At 32.5% G+C, this 25,525-nt stretch overlaps 3 protein-coding genes and 1 non-coding gene across 15 annotated transcripts; all 4 read right to left on the bottom strand.

Annotated features, from left to right (window-relative positions):
• LOC137809980 (tobamovirus multiplication protein 2A) lies at positions 1 to 5,214 on the bottom strand. 3 transcript variants are annotated; one of them, XM_068611075.2, is made up of 7 exons: positions 4,930 to 5,214; positions 4,220 to 4,508; positions 3,266 to 3,365; positions 2,985 to 3,065; positions 2,806 to 2,910; positions 1,318 to 1,533; positions 1 to 424 (listed from the first exon to the last, which is right to left on the bottom strand). In XM_068611075.2, the coding sequence occupies exons 2-7, from the start codon at positions 4,459 to 4,461 to the stop codon at positions 317 to 319; spliced, it is 852 nt and encodes a 283-aa protein (XP_068467176.2). In that variant the 5' UTR covers positions 4,462 to 4,508; positions 4,930 to 5,214; the 3' UTR covers positions 1 to 316. The 3 variants fall into 3 exon arrangements, with proteins under 3 accessions (XP_068467176.2, XP_068467177.2, XP_068467175.2); XM_068611076.2 differs by having other exon boundaries at positions 4,220 to 4,527; positions 5,058 to 5,214; XM_068611074.2 differs by having other exon boundaries at positions 5,058 to 5,214.
• A 1,900-nt stretch (positions 5,215 to 7,114) lies between these two features.
• LOC137809977 (two-component response regulator-like APRR2) lies at positions 7,115 to 13,521 on the bottom strand. 9 transcript variants are annotated; one of them, XM_068611066.2, is made up of 13 exons: positions 13,094 to 13,429; positions 12,745 to 12,828; positions 12,252 to 12,455; positions 11,549 to 11,628; positions 11,146 to 11,212; positions 10,670 to 10,716; positions 10,472 to 10,549; positions 9,826 to 10,383; positions 9,097 to 9,237; positions 8,693 to 8,962; positions 8,527 to 8,595; positions 8,310 to 8,387; positions 7,115 to 7,981 (listed from the first exon to the last, which is right to left on the bottom strand). In XM_068611066.2, exons 3-13 carry the CDS (start codon positions 12,379 to 12,381, stop codon positions 7,808 to 7,810), a joined length of 1,692 nt encoding a protein of 563 aa, XP_068467167.2. In that variant the 5' UTR covers positions 12,382 to 12,455; positions 12,745 to 12,828; positions 13,094 to 13,429; the 3' UTR covers positions 7,115 to 7,807. The 9 variants fall into 9 exon arrangements, with proteins under 9 accessions (XP_068467167.2, XP_068467168.2, XP_068467165.2 ...); XM_068611067.2 differs by having other exon boundaries at positions 12,554 to 12,828; positions 13,094 to 13,324; XM_068611064.2 differs by having other exon boundaries at positions 11,116 to 11,212; positions 13,094 to 13,324.
• Positions 13,522 to 19,479: 5,958 nt separating this feature from the next.
• On the bottom strand, positions 19,480 to 19,552 carry TRNAK-CUU (transfer RNA lysine (anticodon CUU)). Its single transcript has one exon. It is a non-coding gene; the product is annotated as a tRNA-Lys (tRNA).
• A 1,274-nt stretch (positions 19,553 to 20,826) lies between these two features.
• On the bottom strand, positions 20,827 to 25,253 carry LOC137809976 (Man1-Src1p-carboxy-terminal domain protein). Of its 2 annotated transcripts, none has more exons than XM_068611062.2 (10): positions 24,634 to 25,253; positions 23,785 to 23,912; positions 23,581 to 23,652; positions 23,310 to 23,449; positions 23,082 to 23,196; positions 22,917 to 22,997; positions 22,203 to 22,340; positions 21,645 to 21,732; positions 21,358 to 21,468; positions 20,827 to 21,282 (listed from the first exon to the last, which is right to left on the bottom strand). In XM_068611062.2, the coding sequence occupies exons 1-10, from the start codon at positions 25,031 to 25,033 to the stop codon at positions 21,260 to 21,262; spliced, it is 1,296 nt and encodes a 431-aa protein (XP_068467163.2). In that variant the 5' UTR covers positions 25,034 to 25,253; the 3' UTR covers positions 20,827 to 21,259. The 2 variants fall into 2 exon arrangements, with proteins under 2 accessions (XP_068467163.2, XP_090154136.1); XM_090298010.1 differs by having other exon boundaries at positions 23,585 to 23,652; positions 24,634 to 24,989.
• Between the last annotated feature and the right edge of the window lie 272 nt (positions 25,254 to 25,525).

The raw sequence follows: 25,525 nt of genomic DNA, 5'->3' as shown, positions 1-25,525 counted from the left end.
TTTTCTTTTGGTACACCTTCTGCATTTTTATTTTTCTGTGTCTCTGCTTAATCAAAGAGAAGTGCGAAGTGTTCCCACTAATTTTTTTCCCACAATCACAATTCACACCTTGAAGAAAGAAGGGAGAATATTTTGGTGAGACAACACAGCCCCCTAATCTGTGAACACAAGTAACACCACTGTAAATTTTGATGTCTCAGCACAATATTCCACACTAACATGAAGGCTATGTATAAAAAAACATGAATATATGATGTTGGTCATGTCATGGTGTGATCCAGCACAGCACGAGTCGTGAACATAAACTCAAAAGAGATCACATTATGGTGCAGCGGCTCTTTTCTTCAGTTGGCTGTGAGTTTACTTGCTGGAACCTGCTCGACTCAGATGGGTTGTACGTAAATTCCGAAGTATCGAGTCCATACTGAATAACAGCAGTGACAGTGTTAAGTTAAGACAGTAAAACCACACACAACACCTAATCACCTAAGAAAGCTAACAAGAGAGTTAAGAACGGAAAGACTAATTGAATAATCAAATCTAAAAACACTGATTGCTAACAGACAGTTTATTGAATTAGGCCCAATGCAAAAAATTATCCTGTCCTGTTTTGTGCGACAACAGAAAAATTATTAGATGTAATTCAGGTTTAGCCAATCCTTCGAGACATGAATTCAATAGCAAAGCCACTAAACTCGTTAAACTTTAGACTGAAAATGTAATAATAATCAGTAAACTCATTAAATTTAAAATGATCAACAAATACTTAGACTAGGACAAAAATAAAAGTTAGTTCATGATCACGTGACCACTTAAGAAAATTATATACATTTTTATCTTTTAATCTTGATAATTCAAATCAGATCTAATGGTTAATAATCACGCATTGTTTTCATCTATCATAAAAAAACTGTCAAGTCACGTGTCGGTTAGTCAGTGCCACAAGGCTCACTTTATGTGTCCGGAATGCTTTCTAATTTCTTATAATACTCAATTATTCTCACCTAAATAACTCCTTTATGCGTGTTTGCCTATACGTATAAATAAACATTCTTTGTAAAGATCCTATCTATTGGCTAGTTTAGACCTCAACAAAGGAAGCCATAAGTCAAAGCCAAATATCTGTGTATGGGAAAACATTAATAAACACAAGGCTAAACAGCTGCATAGCACCAGACACACACACAAACAAGTATGGTACTATGCACCACAATCCAGGAGCACTCAAGTGTGTAAACACATAACTGTCAAGACAAAAGAAATCAAAAACTGCTTAAGAGTATTAGATAAAGTCAATTTAGGAGAAAAAGATTGCACCTTCTCCCTCATCCGTGCACTCCATGCATCACTTCTGCTTGGGCGCTGGTCAATAGTCCCACTAACTGGTAAACCTGTTGTTGTTGAGCCCGCTGCTGGTCTGTTGAGTAGTGGCTGCCGCACTTGCTGTCTTGGATTAATAAACTCCTCATCACTATCATAATCTGCTGGCCTATTTGCAGCCCTAACAATGAGGGCTAACAGGAAAAGAAGGGCCTGCAATGTCATACACATTTCTTAGATATATATGATGAATCCTACCCTATTTTTTATGTTCCACAATCTTAGAGATCCAAAAAGTAGAAGTATAAACCGGGAAAATGATAGAATATATATATATATATATATATATATATATATATTACTCCTCAAAATGAAATAGAAAATACAGTAGGATGAGGATTCCTAGTGCTGCAAAGCAAGCTCCTACCGAGAGGTTAACACCCCCTGGCCATAACAAAATTCCACAATATCTTCCCTGCTCCCCTTATATTTTCGCTACTTCTCTCACTCCTTAACTAATTTTGTTACACCTTTTGTCACCTCAGCATTTCTCTTAACACCCTTGTTTCTCCTCTCATACACTCCAAATCTCGGGCCTACTCTCAGAGTATACACCCAAATTCCCAGTCCTAACAATTCCTGCTTCTTCAATAGGAGCGAGCATCGTCCTCAATAATAGAAGCTGGAATTCCATGTAAACACGCCACTTCACAAGTAAAAATCTCATCCAATACATAAGCAAAGTAGGGAAGCTTTAAGGGAATAAAATGGCTAGGTCTGGTGAGCCTATCAACTACCACCAAAATAGTTGTGTAACCTTTGGATTTGGGGAGACCAATTATGAAATCCATAGAGATTTCTTCCTCTAAGAAAATAGATTTTAAACCTAACTCAACTAAACTATAATTTAACCATTTTCGTAATCGATATGGGATTTCCTACACACCTCTCCCGCTAAGGATTCAACATCTCAAGCATGAGACTTGATATTTGTGAGTAGTCTAATAGTACCTAATAGAGGATAGGCTCAATAAATCTTGCAAGGATAGGCCCTAACCTTCCCTCATAAAACAATATATATTTAAATCTTCGTTTGATATCCCTATTCTTTTTCAAATTTGATATGGACATAAACTTTTCATCTTTATGCACCTCTTCCACAATTGCTTGAACTCCATCCTAGTGAGGATAATGAACTACTTGTTACAATTCAACTTTACCATACCTACCGTGAAATTATTAACAGAATGGTGGTAATAATAAATTCATTTTCCTGTCTTCTAAGTATCTAGATGTTTATATCAATAAAAAACAATGTATTCTCCTTATCAAGAGTTCAAGCATTCTTGGTCTGTTATTGACTCAATCATACAATGGGTAGCTTGATTATAATCCTAGAGACTATTACATGTGGTCTACGAGGACAAGCACAAAGAAACAAGATGGAAAAACAATTGAGGAATGTCAATCATACAACTTCCTTACCTGAAAGATGCCAATTCCGAGGGCAACCCATCTCACAATATCCCAATTCTCACTCAGAAATCCATATATTGCATCAAAATCTCCTGTTTTATCTTTTGGAATTTCCTGAATGAAACATTTTATAAATGAGAAGTACATCTTTAATTTCATATTACAAATTACCAGACAATTTTACTTACTTCTTTCCAGTTTTTGTCAAAGAATATGAAGGCTGCACATCCCAACTCTATCAAGATCAATAATGCCACCAAAATTGAATACTTTGTTCACTTAAGGAAATTAATAATAAATTCGTTGATTAGTACAGATTAATGCATGTATATATGCATGCGCACACACACACACACAAACTAGGAGAGAAGATCAGAAGATTAAACTTGTGTTTTCTTTGTATATTAGTGGAAATTTATTATATCATGAAATATTTTTAATTGTAGCATAAGACATTCTAATAGGATACAAAGCTCAGGCAGCATCCATTCCTTGTTGCAGCTCCAATACAACCAAAACAAGAAATAAGAAAGAGAACTACTCCCACACCAATAAATAAGAAAATAAACCTGCCGAATATGAAATAAAGAATTAGAGTGAGATTGGTCTTTGTCAATTTCAAAAAAATTATATTTGTTGTGTGTGTACTAACTGTTCTACGAAACAAAAAATGGGGCAGTTTATGATATAAATAAATGTAAAATGTTAGTCATTACACAAGAATGAATAAAATAAGAGAACAAAAGGACAAAATACCTTTGGTATTTTATTGGTCATTTTCTTTTTTCTCACATAAATACATTGTTCGGTAAAAAACACTATACCAGAAAAAATAAAAGTTAATTCAAATTCACATTCTGTGCACCATTCTGGAAACTGCATAAAGTTGATTATAAGGTTTTTTTCTTAATCAATGGCAAGAATTATGGATTAATTACATCATTCGGTGAAGCTCCAACAATTTTTGAACCATGAGTCCAATATTTATCGACAAACCATTAAAGTTCACCTTGAAAATCAAACTAAACATACTCAAAATCAAACAAAATGATAGAGCAGTACACAACTAAAACTAGGGGCCCTGCACTGGAATCAAATTGAGAGGTTGGTTCCAACTCTGAAACCCTGTTATCTCTGGCGCAGTACTGAATGCATTTGACCCAAAGTTTTTCTATAGCAACTGTTTTTTTAACTCAACACTGCAATTCTTTCAATAATTATTATTACATGGTTACGGGTCATTAAATTAAATTTCCCCATACCCGGAAAAAAACGCCATAAATGTAATCTATGGCCTAACTACATAACAGATAGCAGATTGATGCAGCAAATTATAACCAAAGCAAAACCTTTAGAATGTCAAGAATAAACATAAGTCAATGTATATGCACCAAAAGTGGCAAGAAGAGAGTAGCACACACACCAAGCCCTGGGCAAGTTATCAAAAAAGCTGTCTGATAGAGACACAGCCATAAGCATGGGCCGGCCTAGTTGAATCAGAGCGTAATCATCACTGACAGGAGAAATATCCGGAGTGTCATCATCTGAAACTTTGGAGAATTCGACAAAAAGATAAATTCCATAGCCCACTATGGCCAGACCAGTGATGCTCAATATGAAGTTCAAAAGCTTCAAAAGGCACTCCCAGCACCCCCTGCATGCCATCCTTTACCTATAACGGTACTTTAGAGTCTGTGCCCTATATATATTTTCTGCAGAAACATACAGGCACTTCTCCATAGTATCAGATAAGAAATAATATCAAAACTACCACACCAACTATAACACCTGCAGTTCAATTAAAATTTTAAGAGCTAAACTTCAACTCATATTCACAACTTAATGCATGTTTGAATTTCAGTTAGGAGAGTCTAAAAGCACTTTTACTTCCGAAGGTATAATTTCTTCCTTCTTCGTTTTGAGTATTGAAATTCAGAAATATCCATTGAAATTTGCGAAAATATTTTTTCAATCTTCATCCAAAACACAGTCTTAATACTTTAATTTGCAAAAGACAGAAAAACATTTCCAAAACGAAAATAGGGAAGCGATATCCCGCAATTATATAAATAATAAACACAATTTTACATCCCTAATTCCTTTTGATAAAAAAAATGGTGATGTATTGCTTACCTTGCAATCAAACCCTATTCGCATCAAAGTAAAACTTGGAATATTAACAAGGAAGAACTTCTGCGATTCCTTAAACGAGAAATAAAGAACGAGAAAAAGATGAGAGGGTCTAAGCTGCGAGAACTTACAGAAGAAATAGACGATTTCGAATTGCAAATTCCAAATTCAAAATTAAGTTACTCACACGAAAGAGAAGAGAAGAGATGAGAAAAGAAGAAGGAAAAAAAAAAATCACAGAACACAAAATGCCACTCTGGCATTGGCTGGATCCTCTACAGCTTCCATAAAGTTGTACAAGATCTCTGCCTTTAATTCTACGTACCGAATAACTGAATTTCTGTGAAAATTAACCGTTGGATCGTTTGAACGGTAAGATTCGCTTCGCTATGGAGTTTGTTATCATACATTCAACACCCGAAATCGCGGTGTGATGAAAATCCATTTAAATGACATGTTTGCCCTCTCTTTGTCTTCCTATACTCTGGATCAGTATAAACAGTGTTTTAATTTATTTATAATATCATTTTAATAATTGCGTTTAAAAGAAAATTAATAATTATATATTTCTTATAATGCAAATATTTAAAATTATTTATCTATTATCTAATATATATTTAAAAAATCATACAAACAAAAAATTAAAAAATACAAATACAAAAATTATGTATATTCATATTTTTTAAATATATATTAGATAGTAAAAACATAATTTTATGATAAAAATAAAAAATATAAATTCATATAATAATAAAAATAAAAAATACGAATATATAAAAAATATTTAAAAATACAGATTTACGGAAAATTATTAAAAAAATACGAATACATAAGTTTATAATTAATTAAAATATTATAATAAATTTATAATTTATTTTAATAAATACAAATATATATATATATATATATATATATAAGAAGAAGAAGAAGAAAACAGATATAATGCTCTCGCGTTTCCGCTAATTTTAAGAATTGCGTTTAAAAGAAAATTAATAATTATATATTTCTTATGGAGAAAATAAATTACTTTTACCATTCATAACAATTTTATCCGATTTACAATATTATTTATGATAAAAAAAATGCACTGGATCTATTAAATAAAGTTATTTTAATTTGAACTACCACTCTTTTTTAAAATAACACGCGGTCTATTAAAATCATTATTTGCTTACTAATATAAAAGTTAGATAATTATTATTATTTTAATGCCGAAACGAGCACGTGCTCCACGGTTCCTTTTCAATAAAAGCAGCACAGTTTTTATCGTTATTCACATAAAATATTCACCTTTTTTTTCATCAAAATCCTCTATTTCAAGTCCAATTTAACTCAGTGAGACATTGGAAGTTATTATAGTTTTCAAGACCTCTAAAATTACTCAAAGAAAATAGCGGAAGTATATTTACAGTCTTATTTAAAATATTTTAAAGAAAGTAGGGATGACAAAGTGGGACGGACTATCTGAGCCGCAAGCGGGGTGGACTCACCTTTTCAACCCACTAATCCGCATTAACTTGTTTCACAGTTCGTGCGGACCAGCAGCGAGGCGAGGCGAGCTGGCCCGCAAACCAAAAAAAATAAAAAATTGACTTTGTCAACAGTGGAGTAAATGATGTTCTCTTTTTCTTTCTTTTTCATTTTGGGGTCGAAAATTACAAGGATCATTGGAGTTATAATTTTCTTGAAACTCCTTTTTGGTCTAGTTTTGGAGATGAAAATACAGGATGTTGGATATGATATTTTTCATGTAATTTGAAATAAATAATAATAGATATGTTAGGTATTGGGTAAGTCAAGAATATTGAAAAATTAATACTTGAATTATGTAACATTCAATTAATGTTTATTGTTGTATTAATCATAATGTCTTTGTTTTTTATGACAATTTTTCAAGAGAAAAAGTAAAAAAAAAAATCATTGAATTTAAAAAAAAAAAAAATTGAATGCGGGTCCACCCTTAGCGGAACGAAAAATCTAATCCGCACTCACTTTGCGGAGCGGGCCAACCCAACCCACATTTTACGGGCCTATTTGCCATCCCTAAAAGAAAGTGATGGTCTTAAACTCACTTTATGCCTTAATTTGGAAGTGTTTCCAAAAGGTTAAAATGATAAATTTAGTAAAAAAACAATGGCCCCAGCCAAAAGGGGTACAATACAAGAACAACTGAGCTGCACAAACTGAATTATGTGAACTAAATTGAAACAGCTGACTGAATAAATTGAATTGGGAAGGAAGAATTAGCATCCACCAAAGCCTGGACTCATCTTTATTCACAACATTATCCTCACTACCCTTTTCCATTATTATTATACACCTCAACTAGGCCCCATCTCAACAGCACCAAAGACCCCAAATCCTGTCATTCAATTTTACATGGACCCCAAAGTGGTCACTTACAACCCCCCAAATCATCAGCTACTATTTTGAGCCTCAACATTTTGTGCAAAGCTTCAACAAATGGAGCCATAAAACTGCTGAGTGCTGAATACCTTAACCTTTTTTTTAGTATTTTAGTTTTGTGTTTTGGCAAGTGGGATGAATAGGATCAATGCATTGTCCATTTGTGCTGCATCATGGTGTTGTATGACCGTACCTGATATCATGTCATACCATATCAACCATTAACAATGAGCAGCTTAAGAAGAGACAGCATGAGTGGTCGGTGTAGCAGTGGGGGCCATAAGGCAAAGTAAATGGTCCCAACTTCCAGCCATATCTACCACTGTGGTTGCAACCTGAGAGGGAATTTAGAGAAACAAAATAACTACAAGACTCAACAGGGAGTTGACATGTGAGTGGCTGGCCAGCCCCATCATCATCATCATCATCAAAGCCACTACTCTGTAGGAGCCGGTGGTGGGGTCATTGGTAGACTTCAGCAGGGTTTTGGAGCAGAAGAACCCTTGTTGCCAAGAGGGATGCTGGATATGCCTTGTTTGGAGAGCTCAGCCAACACACTATCCGTGCAAGGAGCTTTGAGTCCCAAGGGCAATGGCAGCCATGGCTTGTTAATTGCTTCTTTCACCACCTTGTCTACCACCTCCTCTGCCTGCATGCATGCATGCATGGAAGAACACACTGTATCAGGAACATCTCATTGTACGTTCAAAAGTCAAAACATTACGCAAGTCCATTAAGAAATGGCACATTGCCATACAAATTCAATTAGAACAAGTGAGTAAACATGTCATTGAGCACTTGAAGAACATCGCTTTGTACTTAGATAAATAGATTTGTGGTTATCTGAATGCACACTTGATACAAAAGATTTGATAGATTCACTCATCTGTATACCTTTCTCGGTATAGCAATTCTTATTATTTCTCAACTAGAGAAAAATTTCATGATGATTTTGTGGAAGGAAAGTACTGCATTACCGGATGATGCTCAAAGGAACTACGTGGCATGCCGAATCTATAATCCACTGCTTTAGGTGTGTGCAATCCAGGTATATTCTGCAGTTTCATGAGAATATCAGATTAACATCACTTTGACAAATAATTTAACTACTACAAGGGTAAATTACGCGCATGTGGGTATATTACATATACAAATAGCATTGAAACGGAGTCAAATTAAGTTGTTGAAAATTACTTGATTGTAGGGAAAACCAGGAGCTTGAGGAGGTGGGAACAATGGGCATCCCCAAGCATCCACGTGCATCTGAAACATCAAGTCACCACATATCAAACTGCATACATAATTTCTGCATAACATACCAAAAAAGCATATTTGATTTCATTCCAAATAAAAAGATTACCCCCGGATAAGGCTTCCAGTTCCAACTTTCTGTAGGATGCCACAAGGGGTATGCAGGAGAGCCCCACATCTGTACGCCAGCCATTTGACTTCCAGGTTGTCCCCACATAGGATATATAGGAGCTGGAGAAAGGGTTTGATTAGAATGATAGGAAGGGTAGGCCATGATTGGTCTCTGCAGATAAAAGCTCCTTTGCATTGCATCTCTTTGATTATGCCATTTTCTATCTTCTTCCCCAGGTGCACTTTGTCTCTTGTGTATTCTATATTTCTGTTCAACATAAAGTTGTTACTTTATCTTACCTATATGCTTTTTCTTTACTACCAGAAAGATTTTGAAAATAAAACAGTCATTTTATCTTGCAGCTTTGAGATCAAAACTATAGCCAGAAGTAAAATAAGGACCTGAAGATGGCTTGCCACATTGTGCCTTGTCAAACCTTCCACTTTCATTATCTCCAATATTCTAGAAGGAATGGCTTGATCAATACCTAGTTGTTCCACAGCCTTTACAAATTTTTTATGCAGCTCGGGTGTCCAGTCTACCTGAATCAAAAAACCATGTATAATAACTGTTTCCAGATAATTGTACAAGGAGATCATTTGCACAACCGTAAAAATGGTTATGTTGACAGCAGATCCAAGTGTTTCAGGTGAAATAACAGTGATCATGATAAGTTGCAGTTGAAACATTTAATAAGTTCGATAACTGCCATGTTCAAGTTCTATAATTATTATGGGTATGTAGATCATCAACTACAGATCCAAGCTCCATAATTTTGTCCTAAACAGGCAACACATTCTATTTAAAACAGCATACAGGGAATAGAGGTCATGATAAGAGCCATGCTATTCTATCAAGCTATTTCAGTAGGAAATCCCATTGGAAGTGTCCCTTCTCAGATTGACAAACATGGAGCACTTAATATTTCATAATGTCTGGTACAATGTTTTCTTCAATAATTCAAAGCATGCAGATACAACATGTTGGAAACATTGACAGGTTAAACAAAATTTTGAAATAATTCGTAGTTACATGTGCCAAACTATATGAGCATGTGTAAGAAAATGTTATAGGACAAGAATGAAAATGTGCATATGATAAAAATAACTAGTAGTTCTGATTCAGCTTACTTTCATCTTCTTCCTATTAGCTTTAATCTCACATGAATCATGAAGTACTCCGGTCTTTTTTGAAGATGTATGACCATCTGCATTGGTGAGAAACTTTTCATTGTGTAGATTCGGTGAAACAGCTCTCTCGCCCTTGGAACCATTGGCAAAATCCTCTTCCTCCTTAATCAGAGTCTCCTCAGGTTCAGTTGGTTGAGGAGAACTTTCAGCATTCAGATTCTCACATGAAGCTTCGACTGATTTGCACTCCCCATCATGTTCCCCACTTTCTTTTTCTGTTGAGAAATTAGTCTGCTCATGGCAATCTCCATCATCCAATAAACGTGTTCCATGTTTCAATTGTGGGGTTGAAGGAGCCGGATATTTATCACACACAGATTGCTCTTTGTCATCATCACCAAACTTGGACACATTCTCTAAATCAATTGACATCGTCCTTTTATGAGTTTTATCTTGTTCATTGCCTGTTTGGAGCTGCAGCACCGATTCTAAAGATTCTACAGATTCTTTGAGAGGTTTTAGTGATTCAGACAGACCATTTGCCCCAGCATTAAATGCCTGCATGAAATTTAACCACATTAAAAACTACTTTATTCATTGTATTCTAACAATAAATGTCATCATAATGTTGCCAATGCCGACAAACCTTGTGAACAACATGCTGCCAAATATTTTGGAGCTTGTCCTCAGATAGTGGTTTACTGAGGAACTCAACGGCACCAAGCTTAAAAAGAAGAAAATAGTCACAGATTAAAGTGGTATGCATCAACAACCATGAGTGTGTTATACAATTAAATATTAATCCACATATACTTTACTCAGGATAAATAAACCAAAATCTTACCGCAATGCACTTCATTGTGGTGTTCAGGCACTGGTTCTTTGAAGTCACTGCATGAAGAATTGTAAGTAATAAGTATCATTGGTTAGAAAATTTAAAGCAAGCACTAGACAGCCTTAAAGAAAACTTTTTTCTCATATTCCCATTGTCATGCTTCCTCGTAGATCATTCATCCATTTCAATTGTTTAAAGCTTAAAAGGAAGAAAAGAAGTTGTTATATCATACAAAACCAAAGCAAGCAACAATCACAACACAAGCAAAAGAGAAAATAGAGATTAAGTAAAAAGAATTGCTATTACTCTAATAAGTGACAATTAAAATTGGTTTTGCGAGAAACAATAATTTTCCTTCTTTTAGGAAATAAATTTGAGCTGACTTCAGATTAGACGGTTGACTGTAAACACCATAAAAATGGAATTGTTGATGATAAAAAATACAAGAGATTAACCAGCAGAGTCAGGCTTGTATTTGTGCTTACTAATGGTAGGCAAGTCCTTTGCATTCTCAAGAAATTTGAAACCTCCAAGGCTACTGCTTGTACTCACCTACAATTCAGATCAATGCCAGTGGTTACAGATCATCACATCATCAAAGGCCAAATTATTTTAACAATGTAAAAAGGATCAATTACAAGTTTAAGATATAGACATGGCCAAAGTGAGACAAACAGTGCCAAGATATTATTAGAGCAAAATGCACAAGGTGATAAATTATGTTTGGAATCACCTAACCATTATACAAGAGAACTACCAACTTTTCCATATTCACCTCATTCTAAACTAGCATACTAGACAACATCCTTTTTTTGTTTACTTTTTGTTCAAATTTTACAACTATAACATAATGATTCATCGTTTATACTGAAAATAAAAGTTCATTACCTCCACTATGGCAACATGGAAGCCTTCAGGACTACTCGATATTGCTGACAAAGCTTCATTCTCGTCATAGAAGATAGAAACTGTGCAGAAATTTTCAGGTTTGCTTAAGAAACTAAAGGAATAACAAGAATGTACAAGGAAGGGTGTGGATGAAAAGAATGCTTTGAATTTAATTATATGTCAGTCAAATTATAATTAGGTTGGTGTCAACCGATTCATATTCTCTTGGAAATTAGAAGTCCATCAAAATCCAAATGCACCACTAAAATTAGAATAGATTCATTCGTTGATAAAGTCAGACATAGCAGACCATTCTTTTATCCTCAATACCTTTAGAATTTGGACCACTTCCAGCCTTCAGAAACACTTGGGGGCATATAGTCTAAAGCGCAAATGAAAAGCTTTGAACCTTAATAAACCATCTAGAGAAATACCACATGTGCTAACATCAAGCATCAAGAAAGAAGGGCAAAATCTAGAAATATTTCAAACCTTCAATGAAATAAAATCTCATTCCACAATTTCCCAAAGAACCAAATAAGGGCTATCTAAAGCAGTGCCGCTTTACAAGATGCCATTCTACAAAATGGGGACCAACTTTACCCACTAATTAAGGAAAGTGAGATTAGCCATGCCAAAGTTTCAGGAAGATGAGGAAGTGAAACATACCAAAAATAAAATAAAGGGATCCAAAAAGTCTCACCATTATAGTCCATGGCCTGAAGCTGTTCTCCTATCTCAGCAGCAGAACTTCTATCTCCGTCAAGTACAAGAACCCTGAGTCCCTTTGGAAAATCTTTCCATCCTTGTAAATCATTGGCAGTGCAAACCATAGCTGGTTTGGCATCGTCACTCGGTTCCCTACTGATGTAACAGATCAATATTGACTATGAACATAGAATCCCTTCTGCAAGATCCATTAGATCACAAGCTTGAATTTGTTTCACGGGACACAGAAAAGCAACGGGAAAGAGAAGCAAAACTCCACAGAAAGAATTAGCTCACATGGTAAAAAACTTTAAAAAATGTGGAATGCTAACAAGACATAGTCAGAAGTTAAAACCATAGCAAAGTTCAGTTTGAGAATCACAAGCTCTGATCGCTCATAAAACAACTCTTAATTAGAAAAAAGAGAAGATTCCTTCTCAGTTTTCAGCACATTTCCTCCAAAAGAAAATAAAACCTTCACTTCATACCATAAAATGCAAAGATCTCATTTGCAAATGAAAGGAAACCGTCCCAGAACAGTAAACAGACAAAGACACCGGCAAGATCTCCAACTATCATAGCAAAACATGACAAGAAACCGGGTCAGACAGCAACACAAAACCGTGAACCAACCCAGAAAAGAAATAAACAAAACAACCCGAAGTGGCAAACATGTCATGCCATGCACATATTATAATCTAAAAAGGCAAAGAGAAAGCAAAACAAAACTAAACCAAACCAAAACAGTTGAATTCTCCAAAATGAACACATGAATCAATGAGGATCAACATGCACACGGAAAGTGGTTCTTTCCAAAGACTTTTCTTTTCCTACTACCTTGGCTGAAAGAAAAATGCCCCACTAACTCCTTCAACCAAAGTTGTGCTCTTTCTCCTACTATCTCATTGAAGACAAAGAAAGCAAACAGAGAGAGGACAAGTCAAGGAGAGGGTGAAGGAAAGTGATTAAGGAGGTTTAACTACGGTCGTTGAAGGGTGTCTGTGTGAAAACTGAACAGTTGCCATCGATCCTTAAGAACCACATAATACTGCAGAAAAGGAGTCAATCAGCTATTCTGCCACAACTTCAAGACTCATATTCCAAATCTACCCTCATTTTTTTACCACTTCCTCTGTCAAAATCTTACCTGCTATTTTCTGTAACTTGAATTGCAAATAAACACATTGTCTTCTACTGTATAAAATTTCATAATTTATTATTATTTGCTATGGATCTCAATATTTTATTTCTCTTGGACGTCCAAACACTTTGTTCCTGTACAATGAACTTTGTCTTTTTACTTCTTTCTGTCTTGAGTCATCATGACATAATCATACATTTTTTCATTGTCTTGTTTCAGCTATTGATGCTACAGATTTTACTGATAAAAGCAAATGTTGAAAAATCTAATTAAATTGAATTATATCGGCCTTTTTTCTTGTGGTTTTAGTACATATTTATATTAAAAACATAAATAAACAAAATACCAATGTATAATTTCATAATATAGCACTTCCAGAGTACACTGCAATTGGTAAGATGTAGTACAGTTTATCATTATAACGTGTACCAACAATTAGAAATTGCTGAAAAATATATGAAAAAATGCTTAAGCAAGGGTGGATAAGAATGTTAATTTTTTCTGTCCGAAAAAATAGCTTATAGTACCAAAATTATAAACAAATATGGGCAGTTGTTAGATGTAAAATTGTTCATTCACTTGTACAAACTGTAACACTCTTTTGGAAGTATGGTACAAATACACAAGTACTGGAGCATGTTGCAGTTACTGAAGCTATAATGCTAGGAGGATGTGGATGTAAACAAGAAGATGATACTTTCACATTATATTTTTTTATACTTCCATTTTTGACAACTAAAAATTTAATTATTTTATTTAAAAAATTGTTTATATTTATTTTTATTAGTTAAATATTGATGGAAAAAAACGTACGCGGAAACAACGCATATAATCACGAATTAACGGCAGAAAATAAACAACACATGATTTAACGTGATTCGGTCGTCAATCTGCAACCTACGTCTACGGACAACTAATTAGGTTTTCATTCTGTTTGTTACAATTTTATTACAAGCACATTCTTTTTGTTACAATTTTATTACAAACACAAAGATCTCTTAAATAGAGATTATAGAGAAAACACAATAATTAAGTTCATTCACTAAAACATGGTGTCTAGTCAGTTCACTCTAATTGATCATAGTTTCACACTCAACAAATATAATATTTTATTATTGAAAAGGTTAAAGTAAAAGAAAAATGTGAGTATTATATGATAATTTTTCATGTAAATATTGAACATATATTGTTTAATTTTTGTGTATGTAAACAAGTACTGGGTTTGATAGCTGAAAGTTAAAATCTTGGTAAATATTTTAACCAAATGACAATAGGGTAAAATGTCAATTTTCATAGCAAAAGAAGTACACAAAATGCAAAATGTATAAGTAAAGTTTAGTCCATAAAAATTAGGAGTGAATCTATGTTTTGTTGGTTTGTGAAACTTTAAAGTTAGGTTAATTTAGCATGCAAGTTTCTTATTTAGCTATTTGATTTGCATTAAAGATTCAAAGATGTGTGTTTTCATTTGTTTTTATTTGATCACTTTTTTCCAAATTTTGAATCAACACAAAGAAATAAAGTTTGAAATAAACAAAACATAGTATATATCTTAGTAATATGATTAGGTTGGAAGTAATATGAGTAATTTGTTGGTTAAAAACCTAAAAAGTTAGTATTAGTTATGAGGTTTCACAGCTTTTAGTTGCAGTCACATTGATCTAAAGTGTGTGTTGATTACCAACACTATAAAAAGGTGAAAAAAGAGAGAATAATTTTGCCTGGGCAAAGTGGTCTCTTCAAAAGACAATAATGGCTAATTACTTTTTACTAAATCAATGAAACAATAATTGCAAAAAGAGAATTGATATGACTTTTGACCCTCCTTAACAGTGTTTTGTTATCATATTTTGTCACATGTGATCCATAAGTAAAATTTCAGAGTGAGTTTCCTTTTCCCCCATAAAAATACCACCACACTTTTTTTTTCATCTCCAATAAAAACTAATCACTTATGGTGTAGTAAGAATATTAGTGTAAAAAAGTCTTCAGTCTCATGTGCACATGCAATCAATCTTGAAGTTGATAGCTTTTTTGTATTAATGATTTGTCCCATTGTTTTGATACTAACACTTCACATGATATTTTAAATAATACAATTTGTTCCATTATTTTTAGAGTATATTAGTTATTTATAAAAAAAAATTATTTGTGTCTTTTTCTTTAAAGAATATAGGAATTTAACTTATTCTATCTAATTAAGGTAAGAGAATTGAATGCTTTTTCTTCCATTTGACAAAAAAAATTAGATAAAATTGTCAGTATATATACAAGAGTAGGACACAATTAAAAACTTTTAAAATAATAAGAAAGTAAAATGAACTTACATTTAGGAGAACCAAATATGTTAATAAGCAATTCTATAGAATAATATACATGCATAATTAAAATTTGGTTGTTTGAACAATTTTGTAAATTCTTCAATTATGTTTAAAATAATGATTCATGGAAATCAATTATTTCTATGTGTATCATTTTTCTATATTTCTTTTCATATCATCATATCATAACATTGGTAAAATCTTTATTTAGATATGATAGTATTATTTTGTATTTTAGGTATCTATATATATCTTTTCATTAATTAAGAAGTGGGGTAAGGTATCTCTCTATGTTCTCATTAATTAAGAAGTGGGGTAAGTAAATATAAAAAAAAAAAACATGTTTTATGGAATATTTAATGTAAATTGAAGTGTTTACAATTTTGGTAATCATATTTTAGAAGAAGGGCATTTTAGTAATTGAACAATTGGTACTTGGTAAGTTGCTTAAACATGTGTATGAAGTTAGATTGTTAATTATAATGTAAGTTAGTTGTAGTAATCAAATGCACTAGATTCCACTCCACTTGTTATTATATCAACCACTCACAACAAGTTTGTAAGTAACTCATAAGTTGTAACAAGTAAGAAAAAATGGTAGCAACTTTAGTTTTACTATTTCAATATTCTTTGTTTAAAAACTCATTTGACAACATTTTTTTCATAACAAAGGCCCTCAAAATCAATGAGAATCCATTCAAAGATTGAAGAGTATTTCTTGTTTGAGAAAAGGTTCATGTCACATAGTCATATCACATGTACTTGTCATACAAAACCAAAAGAAAGAAATTCATAAATAGTGACCAACACATGATGTGCTTTACTTAGTGGTATTTCAAAACATGTCACTCTCTATTGTCTAGATATGTATTATTTTCAAAAACTCTAATAATACTTTTTTTTATACTATTTTTCAAACAGTTCTTATTCTTACAGACTCTTCAAAAATTAAGAGAGAAAAAACATTAAATAAATTTCACCCAAATTGATAAATTTTATCATCCAAATCCAATGGAAAATATTAAAACAATTTAATGATATCTTTCTATTATTTATAGGGTTAAATATATTTTTCGTTCCTTTATTATAACACACAAAATTAATACTCGAGACAAACATTAGATCATAAATCTTAAACCTTAAATTCTAAACCATAAAAGTGCTTGTAATATGCAAATGATTGAAATAGATCATTTTGTATATAAAATTAATTCAATTTGAGATTTTATTTCATCAACCCATTAAAAATAGTTACATTGGACAATAGTCTACAATCAATTAAAAAAAAAACTAATAATCATTTTACATACAAAATAACACATTCCAATCATATCATTTCCATACTAGAGATATATACATTGTCTAAAATTTGAATCATATATTAATTATTTTCAAATGCATTATATAAAGCTTGAACCATGAAAAAAATAATTTTACATTACATTATAAAAACGAAAAATATATATTTAACTCTTATTTTTATTGGTTAAATACTAATTTATTCCATCGACAATGAACCTTCTGTTATTTCATATAAAATTTGGATTATCATCTGTCGCAAAAAGAGACAGAAAATGCTGGGTTTTTTTACAAGTTGCGAAGAGATAAAAATCTGCAAACATTTATCTGAATTGTGAAAATGTATATATTTTTGAAGACAACACATGACAGCAAAAGACTGTGCTAGAAAAGTGTTCTACTGAGGAAACAAAACCATCGCCCACGGTTTGCAATGGTGCATGAAAACAAAGTGCTTGGCTTTGCTGTGTAGTCAATGGTTTTCTTTTTATCTTGTTGGTAGTGGAAGTCCTACAAACAAGATCATACCATAGATCTTTGTCTGCTCCTCACTCTCTTGTCATTGTTCAACATTGTCAATGCCTCAATCATTTTTACAAAAACACCCACAATTCAAAATGCTGCCTTATTAAGCAAGTCCTTTTCCTTCTTCATAATCCGGCTCATGAGGTCGAGACTACTAACACAAATAGTCACTAGGATAGGCTTGAAATGACTCTGATACCATGTTAAGAAGTGGACTTTAAGCCTAACTCAACCCCATAAAACCGACTCATGAGGTTGAGGGTTGTACCCACTTATATAGAATGAAAGGCTCTAATCTCTAGTCGATGTGGGATCACATGTTATGCTTAATCACATGTTCAATTATGAATTTAACAAAAGAACCTTGTTTGTTTGGTTGATTTATTGCCACATCTTTACCTTCTGCTTTTCATTGTGCTCATAATTTCAACTTCTTTTCTTTTGCCACTTTGCTTGAGAACCACATTTGTCATTTCCAACACAAGATATTTTTTTAGTCTTGTGTTTGGTTTCAGTTTTGTTTGGTTCGATTAGGAAATAATCCCACATATCAAACCTTTCATTATTTGCACAATACTCATCATGTCCATTATGTTGGGAATATAATATAAAATTAGTCTGGTTTTGGGTATAGAATTGATGAGTCATAACAGATATAATTAACATGTTTCTGTGATTGGAAGTGATACAAGTATAACACATATATAATATCCATGTGTGTGATTTTGAACCACTAAAGTTGATTCAATACCGTGGGAAAAAAAATAACACAAGATTATAATTTTAATATTTTCATGTGTTTTACGTCATAATTTAAAAGTTACAATCTATTAAATAATGTGTTCGTGTCGGACACACGTATCATACACCAAAACTTGAAAGACACTCATAGGACACGTATCGGATAAGTGTCCAATTTAAAAAGTATTTGTTTGATTTCTGACAATTCTAATACGATTCTAACACAATTTTAAAAATAAAAAACACATTAATTGTCTAAAAACTCAAATTTATTGTATAAATTTTTAGTATGATTATAAAAATAAGGAACAAATCCTTTTGAACTAGTCATGAAAAATATTTGTCTGCTAAAAAAAACTGAAACACATAAATATTTAAATATTTATTATGAATTTATATAATTTATAATTATATAATATATAGATTTGTGTCTCCGTATTCTATATTTTAAAAAATTATATGTATCTCCGTATCCGTGTCGTATTAGTATATGTGTCAATGTTTAAGCTATATAGGTTACATAGGTTACAATAGTTAGATCAAATTCTCTTTAATACATGGTTTAATTAAGAGAAAAAGAAGTACACAAATATATACATTTTTTAATATGTATATTTCCTGTAATTGGTAAAATTTAATGAAAATATTACGAGTAGGAAAGAAAGAGATGAGAGAAATTAATTTTCACTAATTATTTATTGTTAAAATAGAAGGGAAATGAAGATTTTTTTATAACATGAAAACTGGTTTCTTTCTTTTTTTTAACCCTGAAAATGGTTACGATATAAAATATTTTTATCGTTTTTAAAATATACAAAATTTTGAAAGAATAGTAAATCAATTTTTATCAAGAGAAAGAAATACCAAATAGAAAAATATTTTTTTTTATCAGTATAATAAAAAAACCATTTAATTAATTTATTTTCGTCCACCTTTTTTCCATTCGTGGAAATAATTTAAAATAATCTTTCACTGTTTTTCTTCTTCATTTTGTTCATTTAAACAAAAGTATTTTTATTGTTGTTCGTCTATTTGAGATTCGAAACAGGTAGTAATAAATTGAAACTGAGAACTATGTTCATTTCATTTGAGTGATAGTAATAAAGAGCTCAAAAAAAAAAATTAAAAGCTCATAGCTCCATGCATGTGTAATTAAAGTGAAACTGTGAAAAACCAAAAATAAAAAGAATACAAAACGCCCACCGTGGGGCTCGAACCCACGACCACAAGGTTAAGAGCCTTGCGCTCTACCAACTGAGCTAGACGGGCTTTTGTTTATATTATTTGTAGTTTCTTATTTAATGTTAGTTAGACATTCACTTCACAAATTAGTAACATTCGAATGAAATTTTATACTCAAAGTATAATGTTTGCTTAATACTTTACTTAACTTTTGCATTTGTCATTAGTCTTGCAAAGAAGCATACCAAGTCTTATGCTGAAAAAACAGGCTTGGCTTAAAAATAATTATATTTTATTTGCTTTAAAATACACGTTTCATTACATGAGTATATTTAATCCAGTACTTCTTTAATATTGCTGTAAAATATTTAAACAATATTAAACGAGAGAAAAGGCAAGGTGCTTAAAATCACAACTATGTTTTTTGTTGTTGTAGAATAAAAAACGTGTAGAAGAATAATGTAATTAATAGAAGATTGTTTTATTAATGATGTACAAATATGGTGTTATGCTTAATATTTTGTTTAGATATTGAACGGTGGCTAAAATTAAGAAAAGAAAACCTCTTGAATTATGAGCTGATTAAAGAGAAACAAATATACGAGTGAAAAGGAGAGTACAAATATAAATATAAGAAGGTTCCTCGTTTTTAACGAAAGAAGATTTAAAATTATTAAGAGTAGCTTGAGTGTAGATGTGTGAAAAGAATAATGACAAAACAAATTCTTAAACATTACGGGTTGTATAATAAGGTTCTTTCTGCCTCTGCATACCCTCCACCTACATCTCTATATATATTTTTTTTAATTTGAACAATACATTTCTAATTATTTCTAATTATAGTGAAAAATATAGTGTCTTCTTTTTCAAAATATCTAATAATATTAATAATGTTTCCCACTATAACTAACATGAATCATGACTTTAACATGTATTGAATTTTAACTTTTTGATAATGTAACAAATTTATTTTATCATTTGATAATGCAAATGATAAAATTGCTCTTTCAAATATTACGATTGGAGGGAAGGTGTGCAATTGAAAGAACGGTGTAAAGGTACACCTAAGATTATTTAAAAATGTAAAATTATGTTTTATTTATTTATGATTATTTAAAAGGTTAAAATCGACTTTTCACGATTGATATCAGGATGAGAGGAGGTATAGAGGTGGACGGGTTTATCTGAGATTAATGAGTTCCATAATAAAATATCAAGATCAGTGTATCTTGGGAGCAAACAGACAGAAAAACCAATAAAAAAGGCAAATTCAAAAATTAAGGAGCAGATGGTATAAGCAGTCTCCGGAAATATAAAGGACCAGGAGAATTCATATGTAGTGACATAGTAGCACATTCATATGCCTTAACTCTACAACAATATCATATGATTCCTTTATTTATATGCTTTAATATTTTGGATTGTCTTTCAAAAAAATGCATACTTAAATCTAGTTAGCATAATTACATTACTAGTTGGCTAGCGGTCAATTGGATAAAGGAGTTTCAAGGGCTATTTTCCTACCTAAGCTATAAGCACGTTTCATAATAAACATGCAGGTCTCATGAATCAATACTTGTTTTGGTAAAAAAATGCTTGATAAAAAATGCAGGTCAAACTGACAACCAATGCCGCATATATTGCCCTCTGCTGCTGTAAACATAGACAAGATAAGCTTTACCCAGCTTTCTTTGTACAAAGAAGGTATGACAGGACTTCAGGGAAAACTCTAGTTTTGGCCATCGTAATTTACAAGGGAAGTAGTACTAGTCACTCTTATGAGGTGTCTCCAAATCAAAAAAGTGGTTCCACAGGCTCTACAACAAATCAATTTTACTACATCAGGAAACAAGCATGATTTTAAAGCAGATATTAGTAAGACAATCACTGACCTGTTTTCACTTCAGGATGTTGTCGTTGATTCAGATCCATGCTTTCGTTGATCCTTGTTTTGCTTGCATCTCTTCTTTTCTTCATCTTTGAGACACTCAAAGAGCCTTCAACTGTAGAATATGAGGTCAACAAAAATATAAATCACTAGAAATAATTGATAGAAGTAATAAGAATATTAGCCGAAAAGACTGCCTCTCAGCAATTCATCAGAATTTTATCAGTATATTAAATTGCTCGCATTACTGGATGGAATAGATTTCATGATATTGCCAGCACACGCATGTACCTTGCCATTCCCATACCACTTTTGATTCACCCTTCACCAACTTTGGATAGCAATCTATTCGCGAATCTTCTTGAACCAATTCTTCTACCTGTGATCCCAACAAAGTTTTTATAAGATCAATCATTCGTTTAGTTAATTTAAAAACCCATTGACATTTAACTTTAATTACAGGAAAAAAGTGATTTCATCAACAGCACTCTAAAAGATAGTTGGGGTCAAAGATTCATCAATCAGTAAGTGGAATGAAAAAGAGAAAATAAACAATTTCGCTGATTTACAAGGATATGCCTTAAGTATGACTTTGTCCTTGCTGAAATCTTCAAGAATGGCATATACAAAGTCACTTAAAATTCATCTTATGATACAAATCAACAGGCATCCAAATTGTATCAAATCGTAAGATTTGAATTGGAAGTAATAAGATTCTAATAACTATGATGGTGTCAGCTAATCCAGACAAAATGAATTAGCTTGTTCTGCTTCCGTGATTGATTAATTATTATTACAATAAAACAGGGTAATCAAGTGGAATGGCTTTCAAAATAGCTCTGGAACTACCTTTCTCCATAATAAAGGGTTCTTCCGCTCTCTTGGCAAAAGCAGGTGATCACGTAACCTAGAAGCAACAAACCAGGGTTCACATTCACCATTTGCACTCTTTGATGTCAATGCATTATCTTCAAGTATTTCACAGACCTAAAACATCAGTAACAAAGAAATTTTGAACAGATATAAAATCAGAATAAAGATGCAATTAATCATTCAGTAAAAAAACCTGTGCACAACAGATATAAATGTAACTGTAGTTAAAGGGAGCCAAAAGTCAGATTTTTTATATATTTATTTGAAAAACACATTCAACTGATTTTACTGTCTGAGTAACGGTCTCTGCATTGATCAAAATCCTAGTTTATCCAAACTCTAATAACAAAAACTAGAGAGTATGATATTTCTTCACTCATCTAAAACTACAGAACTATAATATATCAAATTGGGGCATTTGAACCCTATGGTCACTTTACACAGAACGACCTTCTAAAATTATGTACTATTTTGTGAATTCAACTAACAAAAATACTCTATTGCTTGTGAGCTTATATATATATATATGTGTGTGTGTGTGTGTGTGTGTGTGTAGGCATGCATGTACACACATTATTAATCAAAGGCATTCCCATCACTACTTGAGATCACACTTGTTATTGGGTGAAATCATCAATGAAACATGTAATAATCCCTTGTGTCTATGCCTTTGTATGTGTCCCACTGTACCTTGTCGTAAAGTTCCTCAACTCTTCTTGACATGGACAGTTTCCGTTGAATACTCCAGAACAAAGTTGCGCATCCAACAAGCTGTTAAATCTCAACACAATCAACTTGTTTACTCATCCATGACAGAAATATATGCATTAAAGTATGTCTTTAAAAAACAGATACCATGGCACAAATGGGCAAAACAACTAGAATATGCTGGGAGACCCACTGACGAATACAGCAGGTATACGGCTTGTAATGCACTGCCAGTAGATCTGGACACTTAAACTCCTTCATCCTGTATGAGACATAACTCGAAAGTGACATAATAAGCAGAAGTTTAAGCCTCTAAGGAAACATGTAACTAACAGTCACTGTAGACTTGATTAAAACGGAATAGAGATGATATACCCATGAGAGTTGTTTAATCTCGTCTCCAATAATTTCCCCATTGTTTCAACTGCCCTTTGTTTTGTATAATTATGAAGAGCATTGTCCACTTTGACATTTTCCACCGGCTGAAAATGATTCCACAAAACATCCTCGGGGACCTGAGATTGAAATACAAAAGGAAGTTGAAATCAGCAGAACTAAGAACAACTCAAGCAGTAATGTATACAGCCAAACATAAATAAATACAAGTAAACTGCAAACTCCAAGGGTTAAACACGAGAAAACTAACCCACATTGGTCCGGTTCCACTGCACAAAAATTGAGCATATCCCTCACACAGGTGACGTTCCACTCTCTCCACCTGTGGTCAAAGTCAAAGGTCAATCAGAAAGATATAAAGAAAATGCAAAAGAACAAGGAAAAATAATAGACTGTATTTAGTTTCAAGAAATAGTAAGCCACTATTTAAATATAAAAAAATATAGACACATACAATCTTTCGAGCTGATTGACTAATATCTCCATCTTCTACACACAAATTCCCATGCCTTTGGTAACCCTGAAGGCATTCTAACTTTCCATCATTGCATTCTCCATTACTTGGACAAGGTTCACAAGCATCTGTAACAATTCCCAGTCAGTAGAAACCTCACAAGATGCATATAGTTTGCAAAGTTTAGACTACAAAATTTGATTGATAATACAAGGCCCCAACTTCCAAGAAAATTATTAGAGGTAATATGAAGCAGACAAACATTGAACGAGGCTTGCATTAGAAAGTAATCTGCGTCCTACCAAAACAAATAAAAGAACAAAACAATGTATAACAACAAAAATCAAAATTAAATAAGAAATGAACACCCATGCAAAAAGCCATGATATAATTCAAAAAAAAATAAAAAAATCAGATGAATTTGTTCATCATTGTTAGCAACAACTATCCACTGCTCTATCCTTAAAGTATTCAACCCTCAAAAAAGAAGGCTATCTTACTCTAATTTTCTTTTCAAGCGGCATCCATTCCCCCTCTAATATGCTTTCTTCTTTAATAGAGAAAAGAGCACAATTGAAATAAACAAAATGAAAAATAAAATCATCCAGAGAATACACAGAGACTAGGCATGTATGATTCATCGTTCAGTGGCACGGGAAATTTACTAAACCAGAGTTAAATTCAACAACCAAAACCCAGTGGCTTCTAGAGTTGCAAAGTTAGTTGGAAGAAGATGGTAAATCATAAGGTCGAACAATGAGAAAATTAACAAACAGAACAGAATCATATGAAAGGCATGAAAACAACAAAACAGAAGCAAACGAAATAGAGAGAGAGAGAGGGAGATACCAGGAAAGTAATCGGGGGAGTGGAAATTGGTGTCGCAAAAGGGTTTGGAAGGGGAACGAAGGAGAGAGGTAAAGAGGAAATTGCAGGTCCAAGCAACTAGCGATGCGAGTGCGAGCACGAGAACCAATCTCGGTAAGTCGTGTTTGGAGGGTAACAAATTCTGAGGGGGTTCTCTTCCCATCAACGATTTCGCACCAATGCCTGAACTATCTGGAATCGAATTAGACAAACACTCCCTTCGCCGATTCTGCTTCATGTTTCCAAACACACCATCGCTCCAAACACCAGCTTCTTCTACTTCTTCACTCTTTCTTTCAAAGAAAAAGAAAAAGAAAAAAACTTTTACAATATTGAGTGTTAAGCTTAAATACTGTATTAGTCTTAATCTTAAATTTAGCATAAACAAATGTTTTGGTTCTCACTTAGAAACAGATTATCAAATTTCAAAAACTTATTTATTATCATAAATTACAATAGTAGAAATAAAATAATTCGTGCAAACTATTTAAAAAGTAAATAAGATTTTATCTTAAAGAATAGAAAGTGACTAATTTTAACATTTTTTTTGTAAAGAATAAATTAATTAAATTAAAAATGGGACACGATTAGTTTGCTTCCACTCGTCCTTGGTACTTATATACCCTTGTGACATGAACTCGTGTTAAAGCAAAATCAAAACTATTGACAGTAATAACCTATACAATGAGATTAAATTCAAAACCATCAAAAACAAACAGATAATAATCAAACATAATTGCATTTGATGTTTTTATACCAAACAAATTATTTTGTCGTCGTGTTAATGCAATAAGAAGAGATAAAATCCAATCAGAGAAAAAGAACTTAACTTTCCTTACCTTGTGTTTTATCCATGTCCATGATTGGATTTGTA

This window comes from Phaseolus vulgaris, chromosome 2 (genome assembly GCF_051622355.1).
Source record: "Phaseolus vulgaris cultivar YP4 chromosome 2, ASM5162235v1, whole genome shotgun sequence".
Taxonomy (NCBI): Eukaryota; Viridiplantae; Streptophyta; class Magnoliopsida; order Fabales; family Fabaceae; genus Phaseolus; species Phaseolus vulgaris.
This window is presented reverse-complemented; position numbering and strand designations above follow the sequence as displayed.